Source organism: Artibeus jamaicensis, unplaced genomic scaffold (assembly GCF_021234435.1).
Source record: "Artibeus jamaicensis isolate MK-2021 breed Jamaican fruit bat unplaced genomic scaffold, CSHL_Jam_final contig_415, whole genome shotgun sequence".
Taxonomy (NCBI): domain Eukaryota; kingdom Metazoa; phylum Chordata; class Mammalia; order Chiroptera; family Phyllostomidae; genus Artibeus; species Artibeus jamaicensis.
The window spans coordinates 22289982-22309629 of NW_026521823.1; the positions used below are offsets into that span (position 1 = coordinate 22289982).

The 19648-nt window shown below is 38.5% G+C and overlaps 1 protein-coding gene across 12 annotated transcripts in view; it reads right to left on the reverse strand.

Moving 5' to 3' along the window:
* The window catches only part of MYCBP2 (MYC binding protein 2), a 263498-nt gene extending 244408 nt beyond the window's left edge, over window positions 1-19090 (reverse strand). For all 12 annotated transcript variants that reach the window (XM_053665528.1, XM_053665529.1, XM_053665535.1 and 9 more), the window contains exon 1: window positions 18504-19090. In XM_053665528.1, the coding sequence (XP_053521503.1) occupies window positions 18504-18805 (302 nt within the window). In that variant the 5' untranslated portion in view covers window positions 18806-19090. The remainder of the gene's footprint in view (window positions 1-18503) is intronic.
* Between the last annotated feature and the right edge of the window lie 558 nt (window positions 19091-19648).

The following is a 19648-nucleotide window of genomic DNA, read 5'->3' on the forward strand; positions in this document are numbered from 1 at the left end:
AGGTGTAAGAAGTTCAATGAACCAAGCATGGAATATATTTAAGCACAGTACAAAAATATTTAAGTACAATACAGACCAATTGCTAAAAATCAAAGACAAAGAGGAAAATCTTAAAAGCATCCACAGAAGTAACTCTGGTTCCAGTATGATGGCATCAACCCATCATACAGCCTATCTTTCCCACTGTTTACAACTAAAAACTGAACAAAAAACAAAAAAGGAAGGAAGGAAGGAAGGAAGGAAGGAAGGAAGGAAGGAAGGAAGGAAGGAAGGAAGGAAGGAAGGAAGGAAGGAAGGAAGGAAGGAAGGAAGGAAGGGGGGAAGGAAGGAAGGGAGAGGGGGAGGGAGGGAGGCAAAGCAGGGAGAGAAAGAAGAGAGGGGGAGGGAGAAGAAGAGAGAATTACTTGAAAACTCCAGAAAGGGGAAAAAAGGCAGATTGAGGAGGGGAGTCAAACTTGGAAAAACGACCCACAGTTAGTGAGTTTCCCATTCTGGTTATTTTTTTTCCTTTTTGTAACTGCTTTCCCTAAAGTCTAGGAAGCATTCACTGCATTGAAGCAACAATCCAGAAATTAAATCTCCAAAATAAACCCTATTTTCTGGACACAGATTTGGGGAAAGTGGCTCCTGCCAGCTGAAGAAGGTGCAAGAAGTCCTGGAAAGGAATTCCCTAACTCTATGTATAAACCAATACAAGTCTTAGGCTTAGTGGGGAGCTGCACAGGTATGGGACAGACCCATACACACACAGCAAAGGCTCTGAGGATTGAATTGAGATCTGAATCACCACCCATAGAAGGCAAGACCAAATTCACCATCTGAACCTAAGTGGGTTGATGGTCTGCTAAAAGAAACAACAAAAATCAACATTCTCCAGAGAATTATGATATGCCCAAGAGTTTATAAAATGTACCATTCACAATGTCCAAGATCCAATTCGAAATTCTCCCAATGCAAAAACTGAAGAAAAATGTGATCAACTTCAAGAAAAGAAACAATTAACGAGTGCCAACCCTGAGATGATTGATCCAAATGATGTAATTATCCAACAATACCTTTAAAGCAACTACCGTAAGAATGTTCCACCCAGTAAAGGGAAAACACACTTGAATTGAATTTAAAAAAAAGTTCTCAGAAGACAGAGAAATTACCTTAAAAATAAGCCAAATGTAAATTTTGAAACTGAGCAATATGTGTAATAAAACAATTTGCTGGATGAGCTCAATAAGAGAATGGGAATGACAGTGAAAGAGGTCTGCAAACCTAAAAATGGATCAATAAAAATTATCCAATCTGAATAGCAAAGGAAAAAAATATAAACCAAAGGAAAAATGAATAGTCAGAAACTTGTGGAACAATCTCAAAACTTTTATCATGTTAGTGGAATCTTAAAAGGAAGAAAAACACACACCAGGGCAGAATATTTGAAGAAATAATGGCAGAAAGCATCCCCGACCTGGTGAAAGACAAATTTCCAGATTCAAGAAACTGAGCATCTCCAAAGAGGATAAAACTCAAAACAAAATGACTTGATAGACCAAATCAAACTGCTAAAAACCAAAACCAAAGTAATCTTGAAAGCAGAGAAATACGGTATACAATAGAGAGGGAAATATGATCAAATTACTAAAAGTTCCTCATCAGAAATCATACTGGTGAAAAGATACTGGAACATCATTAAACACTGAAAGGAAACAAAGTGTCTACTGAGAATCCTACATCCACCTAAAATATACTTTAGCAATAAAAGCCAAAATAAAGACATTCTCAGATGAAGAAAAACAGAGTTTGCTACTGCAAGAATTGCTGAAGTAAGTACCTTTAGGCTGAAAGGAAATGTAGCATCTTCAGGAATGAAGGAAGAACAACAGAAATAATAAATGTATAAGTAAACATAAAACACTACTTTTTTCCTTGAACTCCTTTAAAATACACATGACTGTTGACAAAAAAAACTGTAAGTGTACATTGAGGTTTTCCAAGTATGTAGCCATAACACTTCTGAAACCTGTAATATAAAGGGGGGACAGGCAGTGGAAGGAAAGTAAAGGGTCTATCTATATATATGACTGCAAGGGTTCTCCATTTTCAATGATGAGTCTAAACTCTCCAAATAAAAAGCAAATATTGACAAAGTGGATTTTAAAAAAAGCAGCAAAATCCTAACACATGTTGCCCAAAGGATAGAAACTTTAAATATAAAAATGCAGATAGGTCAAAAGTAAAATGATGGAAAAATTTATCACGCAAACAGTAAGCATAAGAAGACTGGAGAGGCTACTTTGACATCAAGTAAAGTAAGTTCATGACAACAAGTATTAGTGGAGATAAAGACATGTGTCGTAATGAAATGTTTAAAAATTCACAAGGAAGTTTTAACAATTATATATGTACCTGTACTTAGGAGCAAAGCCCCAAAATACATAAAGCAAAACTGACAAAATTAAAGGGACAAATATAAATGCACAGTTACAGTGGAATATTTTTTACTACCCCTCTCTCTGTAACTGGTAGAACTAAATACAAACTAGTACAGACATAAAAGATCCAAATAACATTATCAGCCAACTTTAATTACTGACACACAACTCAACATGCAAAAAGTGACAAAATACACATTGTTTTCAAGTGCATACGGTACCATCAACTAAGGCAGATCATGTATATATCTGGAAGATAAAACATATCTCACTAAATTTTAAAAATATCAAAATCACACAAAATGTGCATTATAAAGTAATAACAATAATAAAAATAAGGAAACCCCAAATATCTGAAGGTTAAATAAAATAATTATAATAAATACATGGAGCACAGCTGAAATTATAAATAAAATTCAAAAATATTTTACACAGAATGGCAAAGAATACAGGGTGCTCAAAATTAGGTTTAGAGTTGTACATATGAAAAGCAATACAGCTCTGGCTGGTGTGGTTCAGTGAACTAAGCACCAACCTGCAAACCAAAAGGTCACCGGTTAAATTCCCAGTCAGTGCATATGCCTGGATTGCAGGCCAGGGCCTCAGTTGGGAGTGTGTGAAAGGCAATTAGCAGACATTTCTCGCACCAATGTTTCTCTCCCTTTCTTTCTCCCTCCCTTCCCCTCTCTCTAAAAATAAGTAAATAAAATCTTTAAAAAATAAGTTGCCAAAACCTTTACAAAAAAGAAAATACTACAATAATTAATAAATAATAGTACAAGAAAAAACTGTGCATCTCACATACTCAACTGTAAACCTACTTTTGCCCCACCCTATACAGAGCGCATCAAAATTCATGGGATGCAACTACAGCAGTGCTTAGATGAAATTTCATAGCTGTAAATACTTACGTTAGAAGCGATGGAAAATCTGAAATCAATGACGGTGAGTTAAGATTCTAAGTTAAGAAACTAGAAAAACTACAAAACTAATTCAAAGCAGAAGTAAACTATAATGAAAGAAAAGTCAATAAAATAGAAGATCAACAATAGAGAATGTTGGTTCTTCAAACTTATACATAAAATTGACAAATTTCTAACTAGGCTGATCAAGGAAAAAAGAGAAAACTCCCCAACAAAAGGAATGAAAAAGAAATCAGCACAGATGCCATAGACATTAAAGGATAAGAAAAGAATGTTATGAATGACTTTGTGCCAAAAATTTCAACAATTTAGATAAAATGGTAAATCTCTCCCCCCCACCAAAAAATACAGGTTACCAAAATTGATATAAGATACAACAAAAAATCTGAATATCCTTATATCTATTAAAGAAACTGAATTTGTCAAAAACTTCCCTAAATGGAAATTCCAGGACCAGATGGTGTCCCTGGTGAATTCTAGCAAATATCAAGAATAAGAACAATCTCATGCAAACTTTCTTAGAATACAGGAGAGGAGATTCCTATCCAACTCATTTAATAAGATAAAGATAACTTTAATCCTAAAACCTAACAAAGATATCACCAAAAACAAACAAAAATATTATAGGCCAATATACTTAATAAATATAAACCCAAAAGTTCCTAACAAAATATTAGTAAATCAAACTTAACAATACATCACATACAAGAAGGTTTTATCCCAGGAATATGAGGTTGACTTAACATTCAAAAATTAATTTTCTTCTCTTTTTCCTCTTAATATATTATCATTTCAATAAATGCAGAAAAAGCATTTGACAAAATTCAAAACACATTTACAATAAAAGTATCAGCAAGGTAGGAATAGTAAAGAACTTCCTCAAACTGGTAAAAGCCATCAAAACACCTGCAGCTGACATCATAATTAATACTGAAAAACTAATTTGTAATTGTATCTCCTTCAGATTAGGAACAAGAAAGAAATTTTCACTACTTCTATTAAGCACTGTTATGAAAGTTATTGTAATTAAAATAAAGGTGGAGGAGTGCAGGGGTATCTGGAGATGAGAAAGAATGAGAATATGATTATAGAGACATCCCAGAAAACCTACAAAACAACTGTTAAAATTAATCCACAGCACTCACTATAGACTACCCATTACACTAGGATTCCCTTGTTTCAATTAAAGCTCCTCCAGAATTCTAGTTAGTCTCATTTCCCGGAGAAACTTTCCAGAGGAAATAAAGCAAGACAAAATACAAACCCCACACACAGTAGTTTCAAGGCCAAAACTTAACAGTCACAACCTCTTCTCTGCTAGCCATTCTAGATTCCCTCCATTATTTGCTAGCATTTCTGCTGGCCCAGGAGGCTGTTTTCATGTAGTAGTCAACAGGCCTTTCTCATATCCATCTACTTTCAAAACTGGATAAGGAAGTACCAAGAGACACCTAATAAATCACCTGTGTGCCAAATCCCCCTGTTGCATTGTGGAGCAGTAGCCCTGCCTCCTCCAGGTAACTAGGTACATTATCCCTGTCAAAATGGTGACTCCCATCCTTGGAAATGAAATGTCAAGTCCTAACTGTAGCTGTGTCTTAAATTGTACAGGATTCTTGTACCTTCTATTGGAAATGATCCCCTTCTGAGAACCAAGACCTTTTAATCGGTGGTGCTCAGAACTATAGGAAAGGGAAGCATAAATTCCCCAGTGGATCACTGAGAGTGATGCTAAGTGGAACCACTCCTATTTCCATATGTTCTTCCTACTGGGAACACTGGAGGGTGGGACCTCATCTCTGCATACTCTCCTGTCTAAATTCCAGGGTACCATCATCAGTTGTGCCATCAGAAGACTGTTCTGCTGCTCTATTGTTAAAAGCTTGTAAGAGGAGTGATGCATGATGGGAAAATGGACCCCATGGATCCTCCTTTGCCATATATAAAGTAGGTCCCTTACTCTGAAATGCTATTATGGAGACCTTGTGCTGGTAAATGAAATATTCTGTAAGCCCTCAATTTAGTAGCACTGGCTGAGCTCCTGCAAGCTGGAAAGGCAAATTTATTCTCAGAATATGTGTCTAATCCAGTCAAAATGAATCATGGCCCTTTACAGAACATAGGACAGCATGGCTACGGTCAGGCTGGACATTCAACAATTCAGCTGCTACATCACTATTTATAAATAAAAGTCCATTAGTGGGCCCCTGCTGAGCCAACACCAGTAATTTTTCCACAACACCTGTAGGCCAAAAGAAATACCTAAGAGTAGTGTTAAGTAGTTAGGTCCAAATGATAAGAACTTACATTCTAACAATGTAGCCATTTGAAAAAAGAATACACAAAAATTGAAAGAAAAATAGTTTTATTTCATTCTTAGATAAGCACAATTACTTTAAAATATTAGGACATGTGCAGCTTCTGGGCACTGCACAACTTCTCCAACTTGGCATCAGATTAAACACACCACACTCCTTTTCTGTTCCACACTGATTTTTGTGCAATGCTTGATTTGTATTACAGCAACTACCCAAAAATTTTTGAAAAGATATGACATCCTCAAAAGGAATGTAGCATGACCTAATGTCAAAAACGTGAACTACCTCAAGTTAGTAATTTGCAACAGATATTGCTGTGTTTCCTTTGAAATTCTGAAATATCCCATGGCATTTGTGTGTTTCTGCTGTGGTGTTCTGGGGTGTCTCAACGCACAGTTTGAGGTTCTGTCTGTGTGTGCACATACAAGCACATACACAGTAGTCCCCTTATTCTTAGCTGGCTAGCACTGTCTAATAGATTACCTTACCTCTAAGTACTGGTTTGTTGATAGCAGTCGGGAGGGGAAGACTAGATGGAGGTAGTATAGTCTCCAAGCAACTACCCTCTAATCAGGAGAAGGTTGCTTCTGCAAGCCCAGAGAGCTGGGGAGCCCCTTTGGGGCTTCAAAGAGTTTATGTGCATCAACTCTGACGTCCCATTCTAAGAGTCAGAGACCCCATTCATTTCTTACCACAGCACAGATTTGCCAAGACTTCAACTGACCCAGGAGCTCTGCTACACTTAAAATTAAGTCTCAGGCCTAACTAACCCTTAGCTTTTTCTTTCTTCCTACTGCAGAAGATGAGTTTCTTTACATAATGCTAAAGAAATAACCTAACTTTCTCATTTTGACCCCAATAACTTTTAGCCTTTCATCGACTGTCTCCAATCTATCAATGTCACTCACCAACAGATGTCTATCACGCTGTCCTTATAATTAATAATTTTCTAAAACCTCTCAAAAAGCCTAAGATACTGTACCCACTGGCACATTTCCTTCTACAGCAATCCTATTCCAGTTCACCACCTGTGCAAGTTTCAACAGTTGCACAGCTACAGGGCATGCCAAAGGTTATCAGTAACAGTGCTCCATCCATATAACCAGTAGAGGGTTCACACTGTCAGCCAGCAGGCAGATAATCTCATCCCCAAATTCCATGTCAAAATCTATTCCTCAGACCACTCCTGGTACCACAGTTGTCCTTAGTTAGGTTCCCCAGGATAGAGACTCTGAAATGGAGATTTGCACACCCTAAGTTTATTGAAGAATGCCCTCCAAATCAACAACTGTGGGATAGTAAAGGAAGCAAGACTAAACAGAGAAAGGAGCTGAATTGCAATGCAATTACATTCGCCTCAGCGAATGCCATGGGGAGCTCTGGAGTTGGAATCTTCAAAATTATCCTGTCTTAGTGTAAAAGGGCCAGGTATTGATATCCTCACATAGAACAGGTCTTGGATACTAGCTGATCCTGAAAAAGAAGCACGACTTTGAGGAAAGCAGTTCTACTGGCTAAGGGGAGTGCCTGGAGAGGGACATGGAGGTAATCAGCTTTAGCTGCCAATATTCACAACAGCTGGGGGAACCTGTACCTCAACAGAGATAACTGGGTGGTAAACCACAGCACCTACAACCTCATGACTTGACTATTACATGGACTTTTATACTAATTTGGCTAATGAGGGGAGAGCATTAAGTATTTACCCTGCTTTCTTAAAATAAGCTACAGTTCATTGCCAGCTGATGAGGGAAAACATTTCTTTGCAGAACAGAACCAGTCAATAAACATAGAACAAACAATAGAATTATAAAAACCATCATTTTGAAACCCCTAATAAAATTATTGATTCAGACAAGGATTTTCAAAGGGTGCTAAACCCATCAGGTAAAAAGATATACACAGTGTGCAAAAGTTATTACCCATAATTACTTGCTTACTGTAAATGGAAAAGGCACACATTTAAAGAAAAGAGATCTAATGGGTACCATCTTACCCAAGTAATTAAACTGAGCAGTATTAAACAGTGAGACAATCTGAAAACCTCTGGTAGCCTCAGCCAACACCTGGATGAGATGCAATATAAAGTACCTGTGACTACATACAAAGTATGATTGCTAAAAAATGTTTAACCAAAACCTAATGAAGCTTTAAAGCCTAACTTCCATTTACAGAAAATGCAGGGAGGCGAGAAACAGAAATGAATAGTATGTGGGGTCCTACACTTAAGTGGCCAGATTTATAAGCCATTCTAGAAAAGGTAAAATATTGGTGACAGAAACTGATCTGTGGGGGCCAGTGCTTAGAGGTAGAATGAAGGAATTAATAAGCTTTTTAGAATGATGTATACTGAATCTGTGCTTGATTGTGGTGATGGTTCTTAAGACTCTCCAAATAGGAACTTTTAAAAGGGCAAATTTATATTCAAAGAAGAACGAATACCTATCCTTCTCAAACCATTCCAAAAAATTCAAAAAAAGGGAAGACTCCCAAACTCTTTTTATGAGGCCAGTATTATCTTAATTCCAAAACGAGGTAAAGATGTAACAAAGAAAGTAAATTAAAGGCTAATGTCTCTGATGAACATATTTGCTAAAATCCTCAACAAAATATTGGCAACCCGGATCCAGCAGTACATTAAACAGACCATACACCATAATCAAGTGGAATTTATCCCAGGGATGCAAGGATGGTATAACATTCTCAAACCAATAAATGTAAGGCATCACATAAACAAAATGAAAGACAAAAATCACATGATCATATTAATAGATGCTAAAAAAGCATATGATGAAATTCAGCACTCATTTATGATAAAAAACACTCAGCAAAGTGATATATAGAGGGAGCATACCTCAACACAATAAAGGCCATATATGAGAAACCTATTGCCAACATCATACTCAGTGGGCAAAAACTAAAAGCATTTCCCTTACGATCAGAAACAAGACAAGGGTGCCCACTTTCACAATCCGTATTCAACATAGTACTGGAAGTTCTAGCCATACTGATTTGACATGAAAAAGAAATAAAAAGCACCCAAATTGGAAAACTGTCGTCATTAGCAAACAACATGAAAGTGTAGATAAAAAACCCTATAGTCTCTACAAGAAAAACTAATCAACCTAATAAGTGAACTCAGCAAAGCAGTATAATACAAAGTCAATATTCAGAAGTCAATGGCATTCTTGTATACCAACAATGAATTATCAGAAATAGAAACTAAGAAAAAATCCCATTTACTATATAGCAACAAAAAAAATAAAGTGCCTAGGAATAAATTTAACCAAGGAAGTAAAAGACCTATACTCAGAAAACTACAGAATACTGAAGAAAGAAATTGAGAAGATACAAATAAACAGAAGCATATACCATGTTCATGGGTTAGAAGAATTTACATCATTAAAATGTCCATATTGCCCACAGCAATCTACAGATTCAGTGAAACTCCTATTACAATACCAATGGCATATTTCACAGATCTGGAACAAATATACCAAAAATTTATATGGAATAAAAAAAAAACCCTGAATAGTGGCAGAAATCCTGAGAAAGAAGAACAAAGTTGGAGGTATCACAACATCTGATATCAAACTATATTACATGGCTACTGTAATCAAGACAGTCTGGCACTGGCATAAGAACAGGCACACAGATGAATGAAACAGAACAGAGAGCCCAGAAATATAAACCCAAGTCTCTACAGTCACTTAATATTTGACAAAGGGGGCATGAGCCTACAATGGAGTAAAAACAGTCTCTTCAATAAATGGTGTTGGGAGAACAGGACTGGTACATGTAAAAAAATGAAACTAGACCATCAACTTACACACACAAGAATAAACGCAAAATGAATGAAGGACTTAAATATGAGTCATAGCACCATAAAAGTCCTAGAGGAAAACCTAGGCACTGAAATTTCAGACATCCCACAGAGCAATATTTTTGCCAATATATCTTCTAGGGCAAGGGAAATAAAGGAAAAAATAAACAATTGTTACTACATCAAATTTAACAGTTTCTGCACAGCTAAAGAAACCATCATCAAAATGAAAAGGGAACCAACTATACAGAACATATTTACCAATGATAACATCAGACAAGGGTTTAATCTCCAAAATATATAAAGAACTTATATGACACAACACCAAGAAGACAAACAACCCAATTAAAATATAGGCAAAGGACCTAAGTAGTCAATTCTCCAAAAAAGACATACAGATGGCCCATAGAAATATGAAAAAATGTTCAATATCTCTAGCCATCAAAGATGCAAATTAAAATCACTGTGAGGTCTTACCTCACATGGGTCAGAATGGCTCATCAACAAAAGAACAAACAACAAGTACTGGTGAGGTTGTGGAGAAAGGGGAACACTAGTGCACTGTTGGTGGGAATGCAGACTGGTGCACACTGCGGAAAATAGTATGAAATTTCCTCAAAAAATTAAAAATGGAATCGCCATAATTATGACCCAGCAACTCCACTGTTGGGAATATATCTTAAGAATCCTGAAACACCAGTTCAAAGAACTTATGCAGCCCAATGTTCATAGCAGTGCTATGTACAATAGCCAAGGGTTGGAAACATCCCAAGTGCCCATCAGTAGATGACTGGATTAAAAAACTATGGTACATTCACACAATGGAAAACTACACAGAAGAAGGAAGTCCTACTTTTTGCAACAGCATGGATGTACTGGAGACTACTATGTAAAATAAGCCAGTCAGGGAAAGACAAATACCATATGACCTCACTTACAACTGGAATCTAATGAACAAAATAAAAAACAAGAAAAATAAAACCAGAGACATGAAAACGGATTAGCTATGGGATGGGAGGAGGGAAGGGTGAATGAGGGGAGGGGGAAGGATTGGTCAAAGAATATGTATAAATGACTCATGGACATGGGCAAGGGAGAGCAGATTGACTTCGGGCAAGAGGGTGGAGTGGGGGAAAAGGTAAAAAAAAACTGGAACAACTGCAATAAAATAAGCAATAAATAAATAAATAAAGGTGAATTAGGCCTTATGTAAATTAAACTCAATTAACTGTAACCCTCCTCCAAAAACCTGAATGTTTACTGTTTTTGTATGAACTAGTGAAACTAGTTTTGATTTTTTAAACAAATATCTTAAAGCACAAAATTATTTTTAAATTAATATTTTTATTTACTTTTGAGCCCAAAGAGAAGATTTTGTGTTATCTTAAGAGAGATTCATTTTATATTTCAACTTACCAATATAACAACAGCATAGTTTTTGTGTTAACTTGTGTTGATACTAGATCCCATAGATATAACAGCCAATCGAAACAAATTACTACCTATCCACAAATATATATATATAGACACACACATACACTGATTGAATCCCATATCACTTCCTAAAACATTCACTCCTATAATAATCTCTTCATTGCTAAAAAACATCAGTGTCTACTGAATAAATCCTAATTCTTACTTTGCTGTTCAAGTTTCCCTGCCTTCTGGCCACAGCCTCCATTTGCAGAATGCTTTCCTACTAGTCGCCTTTAGCACCTACATTCCAGTTCTAATGGAATTCTTACCATTAGCTACACACAAACTGTGCTTTCTTCTTGCTCAGCCTTTCCCTTTGTCATAGTACACTATGCTTTCTTAGTGATTTCATTTAACACTTTTATCAGTACCTTCCTTTATATCTTTACCTTCATCCAGACAATAAACTGGATGAAGTGTAGAAACCACATCTTATAAAGCTTAGTAGGGCCAATGGTTCGCACCAAGTAGTAATCCCTAAACTTTTGTTGCATTAATTGACTACTTAACCTTTTACAACCAAAATCCCATGCATCTGAAAGGTGGGCTCAAACACCATTTTTAACAACAAAGAGATAAAGCAGTTGAAGGAACTGAGTTTAGCTTTTAAAAAAAAACAACAAAACCCCCCACTTTCTAGTATAATCTCCTCTATTGTTTCCACTAACAGTATTCTACTGCTTCAACCCTAATTCCTCTTTATCTCCCAGTCTATCAATTCTCTCCTGGTATCATTTTCCTTTTTTTAACATATGGTCAATCAGTATCACCAAAAACCTTCACTTTCTTTTCTTTCTTTGACTTTCCAACACACTTGAACTTTTCGGGGGCAGGGCAGGTGAGGAGGATGCAGTGAAGAAGAAAACTGTATTCAATGCAAAATAGCTCAGCTGTGATACAGCATAGCTGTAAAAACGCCCTGGGGCCAAGCCCGTCTCAGACAGCTCTGCTCTGCTCTGCTCCTGCTGGTATGCTGTGCACTGCACTGGTCTGCCCCACTCCATGAGACGCTCTGCTTCACTGTGTTCCAGGGGGACATCCTCAGTGTTTCAGCTCAGACAGGGAGACACTGTCTCTATTCCTCAGCGGAAAGGAAAATTGCACTTGAGAGGAGCTGGCTTATATGGACAGGAGTCTCCACCCCTGACCCCTGATTAGTCCAGGCTCACGCAACGAGGACTCCAAATTCCCACCGTTTGATAGGTCCAAAAGGCACCTAATTAGTCAGAATAGAACTGTTCTGATTGCTGAAAGCTCACAGTGCAACTCTGATTGGATGGGGAAAGCCTCAATCCTATTGATTAGAATTGGCTTCCAAGAAACCTTTGTAAGGACAGGCTCAAAGGTCAGGAACACAGTACAGGTAGGCAGTTTATGGCAGGAACATAGTACAGGCAGGCAATTTCGCACAGAAGCAGGCAGGTCAGCCCAGGCTTCTTCTTGAAGGCGGACAGTTTGCAGGAGAAGTCCCAGTGCAGACATGACCGCTAGGCTCTGTTGTTTTGTTTTGTTTTCATTTGAGCCCATACTTCGCCTTTGAATCAACTCAACTATTAGTTTTTCCATTTCTCTCTTGAGTGGAAAAACTTATCGAGCTGACTGGAATTTTAAATATGTGGTTTTAATCATCATCATCATAGTAATAACAGCAGCAGCAGGCACAATGTCCTTTTAATACTGATAAGGTTACAAGTAAAGAAACAGACGAAGAAATGCTTTGCCCAATTTAAGACAGAAAAAAGATAGAACTAGAATTTGAACTAAGTCAATCTGCCTTCAGAGCAGATTTCAGCAGTGTGCTATGGTGTTTCCCAAGTGAAATATTATCCTGCCATTCACACACAGAACTGATCAAACATGCCTTTATATATTTCCTGTCCCATCCCTTTCCCCAACTGAATGTTCTAATTTTGATTGGATCGTTCATACAAAACATATTTATTCAGTCACTGAATAAATGAAAAAGTTATTTCCACATTCAATACAGTCATTGAGACCAAAAATTAAAAAGCAAGACATGATCCTTACCTTCTCTTTAAGTCTCCAAACCCATGTGCCCTCTCACTGAGCAGAAATCAATAATTAATATTGAATAGGACTTAATGTGCCAAGCACTTTACATATATGAATTCATTTAATCTACAAAACCAATCCTAATTACTATCATCTCCATTCTACATACAAGAGAACAAAGGGGTAAACAGAAGCAAAATAACAAGTGGCACTACAACAAACTAAAAAGCTTTTGCATAGCAAAGAAAACCATAAACAAAACAAAAAGGCAACCTGCAGAATGGGAGAAAATATTTACAAATCATATATCTCATAAGGGATATCCAAAGTATATATACTTATACACACGCAATTGCTTAACAACAGAAACAATCCTATTAAAGAATTCTGAAGAAGACCTGCATATGGCCAACAGGCACACAAAAGGTGTTTCGACACCACTAATCACCAGGAAAATGCAAATCAAAATCACAATGAGATCACCTCACATCTGTTAGAATGGCTGTTATCAAAACAGACAAGAGATAACTTGTCCCTTGGGTGAGGATGTGGAGAAAAAGGAACCCTTGTGCACTATTGATGGGACCGTAAATTGGTACAGCCACTGTGGAAAACAGTACAGAGGTTTCTCAAAAAATTAAAAATAGAACTACCACATGATCCAGCAATTCTACTTCTGGGTATTTATCCAAAAGGAAACTGAAACACTAACTCAGACAGACATCCACACCAGGGGTGTCAAACTCATTTCACCAGGGACCACATCAGCCTCATGGTTGCTTTCAAAGGGCTGAATGTAATTTTAGGACTATAAATGTAACTACTCCTTAACTAGGGGCAAGGAGCTTGGCACTGCCACTGGGTAGAAACAAGGTGCCAGGCTGGATAACACAAGGTGGAGGGCCAGATTCAGCCTATGGGCCTTCTGTTTGTCACCTGTGGTATATAGGAACAACACTTTTAACAGGTGAGCTACGCTAACTCAAAAAGACACCTGCACCTCCCATTATGTTCTTTGCAGCATAACTAGAATAACCAAGACATGGAAGCAACCCTAAGTGCCCATCAACGGATGAATGGATAAAGAAAAGACAGTGTCTATATACAACGAAATATTATTCAGCCACAAAAAGAAAATCTTGTCTTCTGCAACACCATAAATAGATCTTAAGAGCATGATGCTACATGAAATAAGTCAGACAGAGAAGGACAAATACTGTATACTCTCACTTACAAATGAAATCTAAAAAAACAAATACCAAATCCACAGACAACAGAGAACAGATAACGGAGAATAGTTGCTAGAGGAGGGTGGGGCGTGGGCCGGGGTGGGGAGATTGGGAAAAATGGGTGAAGATGGTCAAAAGGTACAAATTTCCAGTTATAAGTCAGTCAGACACAGTGTACAGCATGGTTACTACAGTTAATAATATAGAACTGAATACAGGGTGGGGCAAAAGTAGGATTATAGTATGAGTACATGAAAGTTTATTCTTGTGCTATTATTATTATACTATTTTCCATGTGAATAACTGTAAATCTTCTTTTGCCCCACCCTGTGTTTGAAAGTGCTGAGAATAAATCAGAAAAGTTTTCATCACAAGAAAAAAATTGCAACTACATGTGGTAGGTATGCATGTTAATTAGACTTATTGTGGTGATTTATTTCACAATATATATAAAAATGGAATTATTATATTGTACACCTGGAACTAATATAATGTCATATGCCAATTACATCTCAATTTTTAAAAATTCAAAAAAAAAAATCCTGGGGCACAGAAGTTATGTAACATAATCACAGTCACACAGCTGAAACGTGGCAGAGCCCAGATTTAAAACTGGTGGAACTTCAGAATCCAGGCTGCTACCCACTTCACCAGAATGCCATCAAGGTCGTTCACTCCATTAGGAGTGCATGCCTCACCTTCTCTACTGTACACTTAAAACATAATCCACAGTAATGAATTCACTCAACACTGACTGATAACTAAATTGCCTTATTTTATTCCTTAAACACAAGCTTATTCTCACCTCAGAGCCTTTATTACAATTTCCTAAAAGTCTCTTCTTCTAGATCTGCCTTCCCATCATTGCAATTCAACTTAAATATCACTTCCCAAAGAGATCTGTCCTGACCACCACTTAAAATAGCCTCCCTGCACTACAAACTGTCCATCACATGAAATTGGTTATATTTTCTTCACAGTTACATATCACTACCTGTTATTATCAGTTGTTTATTTCTCCCCACCAGAATGGAAGCTCCAAGAGAGTAGAGACCTTGTCTATCTTGCTTATTGCTTTATCTTCTGCACCTAAACCAGTGCCTGGCTCACAGCAGGCACTTGATATTTACAGAATGGATGTCAAATATTGTGCTAGATATTTGGATTACCAGAATAAACAGGATATAATTCTTATCCTCAATATACTCCTAGTTTTTGTATTTATAAATACTTACTTCCTCCCCTTGTCTATTAAAGAAAAACTAGGTCCTAACTTTTTCAATGGCTAACCTCTCCACCTGTCATCTTAAAACAGTCCCTGAGATCCCTCTCTCACTTCTGTGATTTCTCCTCCTCCACTCACTGATAACCCGGTATCTCTCCCCATTACCTTAACATATCCTACTAAGTCCTTACCACATCTCTCTACTATGACCACTTCTGCAAAAGTTGTCAGTAACCTGGAAAGTATTCTCACTTCCTTCAGCATTTAACATTGCCATGGCCTTTCAATCCACTTTCTTAGGACTAATATCTTTCTTAGGTGCCAGTGTTTCATGGTTCTCTTCTTAATATTATTATCTCTTTAAAGCTAAAGCTACCTATATTGTCTTCTCTCATACTTTAAACTTATGCTCACTAGAGCTTTATCTTCTATTCTTCCTCCATTCTGTCTCTGAAACTTCTTATCTGCTCCTTTAACTCAGCTAATACTCCTACACAAATAATATTCATTCAGTGCCTAAATCCCAACTCTATTTTTCCCATCATATTTAATAAGAAAAACTGATTGAATTTTTAAGCAGTCTCAATAAAGAATAGTTGTGGGCTAAGACTTAGAGGAAATTATATGAATGATAATAAATAACAATGTTCTGAACAAGCAGTAAAGGTAGTATTATAAAACTTGAGGGTAGTTTCCATGAGTGCTTCTTGAAATATTTGAACTAATTCTTCATTAATTTTAACTGATAGCTTATACAAAATTGAGCCAAAGAGTAAAAATCATTCACAGATTTTATACATGTGATTAATCTATATGAATTTTATTCTAGCTATACAGAAATTGTATTAATACACAAGAATAGCAGTAAAAAGTTAAAGTAAGATTTATAACAGTCACAAGTTATTATTGGGTTGTCCAAAAATTAATTTAGTTTTTTCTATACAATGGCTCCAGTAGTGCTTAGTTGTCTTTAACTTCATTCAAACTTTGTTGGATTGCATTGTGACAGCTGTGACATTAACACACATTTTTTAAAAACTTATCAAAATTGGTGGATTTTTGTGCAGCCATTTTAATACTGAAGATGGAAGAAGATACCCAACATTTTCAGAGTATTTTGCTTTATTACTTCAAGAAAGGTAAAAATGCAACTGAAATGCAAAAAAAAAGATCTGTGAAGTGTATGAAGAAGGTGCTGGTGACTGATCAAACGTGTCAAAGGTGGTTTGTGAAGTTTCTTGGAACTTGACATTTTGGCCAAATAATGATTTTGCTGTGGGGCTGTCTTATGCATTGGACAATGGTTAGCAGGACTGCTGGCCTCTAGCCACTAGAAGTCAATAGCCGGAGGTAGTGGACATAATCAAAATATCTAAATCGATAAAGTTATTGGTGAAAATAAAGGATTTTATTTTATTTTACAAAAAAAAACTAAACAAACTCTTTGGCCAGCCCAATATATAAGTCAGGAAATACCATATAAAATAAATCCAAATTCTTTGACAGGGCTTTGTAAAATTGTACCTGCAGTGCCATAATTTAAAGACTCACGGCTCAAAATTATATGCCAATTATCAGTGCAAACTGTCTAATGACATTGTATGCTAGTTTACAAAACATTGGCAAGAAACAGATGTGCCACTGTGGCCTTCAGATTAGATAGCAAAAGGTGGTTATACACATTTATATCCTTATGATAAAACTACTCATGTGCCCAATACTGTACTCAATTACAGACATGAGAAGTATGAACAATGCTCCACCTTTAAACTCTCTGCAACAGACAAAAGCCCCAGTATATACTGGTGAAACTCCAAATACCTGACTTACAGTCTACCAACCTTTCATAATGGGAGAAAATGACATCTGTTAATGCCTTACAAACTGCACATTCAATAAATACACTAAACTATGTAACATTTAACAAAATCCTACGATGCTTCCCCATTTCCCCATGTATTTCAAGAACCTTGAGAAAAATGATGCCAACTCCCAAATACTACTGTCAAAACCAAGCTAGTGAAACAAGTCAGTCACCATCCTCCACGGTGTGTGGCATGGAAAAAAATAGAAAAGCAAAAAAGACACACATATTTTAAGAAAAAGAAAATGAAACTGGTTTAATATCTCCTACATCAAGGAAGCTGAAGGTACAGTGAGCCTAGGAAGAGATCTAGGAGCTACTCAAATTTTCTGGTTGGTGGCAGCTGAACACTACCAGCTGTCTTATTTTGAACTTCTTCAGCATTCCCCTTTCCCCACAAAACCCCCTCTACCCTGAAGCCTATAAGCAGCAGTGGAAATAGAACACAAGATAAAGGGAAATGGCTGATGGGGACATCAAAACACAAGAGCAGCTCCAACCACATTTCTAGAAGACCCGTTATCAAAGCACAGTTTTAAAGATGTGAATCAGAGACCTTTCCCGTCCACGTAAGTCTCCATCTGAAACCCTTTTGCTTAATTCTCTTAAATGGAAACCCCTGCCTTACTCAACCGACTGTCTAAAAATCCGTCATATATAAATATATGAATGTGTATAAATGCATATACATACATGAGTATATATGAAAGGTACATATATAAAACATTATCCTTAAATTACACCATTCCACCACTAAGTGAAAGGCAGATTTGGCAGATTTTTTCAGGGGATTAGGAAAAGGGAGGATGGAGTGTCATGGGGGATGGGGGTGAGAAATACTTGCAAATACTATTGCGACAGACCCTGGAAACGCCACTGCCCCCACCACTCTTGCAAATTCTCTTCACGCAGTACCCTCTTACCCTTTACTCATCCCTCCTCCTTCATCAACAATACACACACGTGTCATAAGCGACCCGCACGATCACCTTTTCTGAAACATCACACGCTACCCTCCCACCCTCGCTAACCACCCACAAAGACACACACTAAGGGCACAAACTGCTGCCACCGCACCCTCCTATCTCAATTGTTTCTACTATACAGCATCAAGCGCTTGCAGAAAGGTAGCTCAGTTAAGTACGCAGACACACACAAGCACACGGCCGCGCGTGCCGCATGGGGCGCAAGGACAGGCACCCGGAGACGCACCTGGAGGCCGAGTGTCCAGCGCTGCTGCCCCCCGGGTCCCTGTCACTGAGCGCAGCTGTGTAAATCCTCCGGTAGCGGTCGGCCAGGGCCCGGCCTGACAGCAGCAGCTGGTAGTGACCCCGGGAGTCCGCAGCGGGCAGCCCCAGCCCCAGCCCCGCAGCAGTCACGGACCCCTCGGGAACCGGCATGAATAGCGCCCCCGGCGCTGGGAAGGAAGAGACAGTGGCAGCGGGGAAGAATCCGTCCCCGCCGGCCCCCGAGGAGGCGGCGGCGGGGGAGGCAGTGGCTGCGCACATCATCATCCTCGCCGCTGCTGCCGGGTCCCCGCGGGCCGGGCAGGCAGACAGGCGCGCGCACACACACACAGCCCTTTTCCAACGACGACGGCTCCAGCGGTGGCCTCTCACTCCAGCAACCAGGAAACTACAAAGACAGCAACGACCCCCTCCTCCTCCTCCTGTTCCTTCTCCCCACTGCACGGCCCTCGCCACTACCAGGGCCGCTCATCTAACCCCGCCACCTCGAGAGTGTGAGGAGGAGGCGGTGCCGCCGCCGCTGCCGCCGCCGCTGCTCTCACCGCCCGGACTACCCGCAATGGGAAGCTGCCGGCTGAACTGGGCATGCGCCACTCCTTGCACATGCTCAGTAACGCCAGTCTGCTTCACTCCCCACCCCCTCTCCGCCACCACTCCCTCAGCCTCGGGGCTTTGGGTGTGGGGCAGTGGAGCGGTCCGGAATCTGAAAAATCTCCACTTCTCCGGGTTTTACAAGCAGCTTGAGGAAGAGCAGGCAGGCTGTCAGTTTCAGGCATTGGACTTCAGGTACTGGGCTCCCTTTAGGTGAGAGAACCGGGACCTGAAAGGGAGAGGGAATGTGCCGAGGCCAGAGTAGGAGGGTTCCGTACTCCTTCTACCTGTCCCCGAAGTGTGTGCTGCCAACAGGAAGATTTTCCATGAATAGTGCTGGTTAATTAAGAATTCCAGGCAGAGGAGGCCAGGCGGATTCGAAGTCCCTTTGATGATCTTATTTTGGATTTTTTTTTTTTTTTGCGATTAGGAGATGTCTATTTAAATGAACTTTTACTTACAAAAGACAAGTAGTAAATTAGTGCATTCTTCTCTTCTATGAAAGTAGAGTTCACAGTT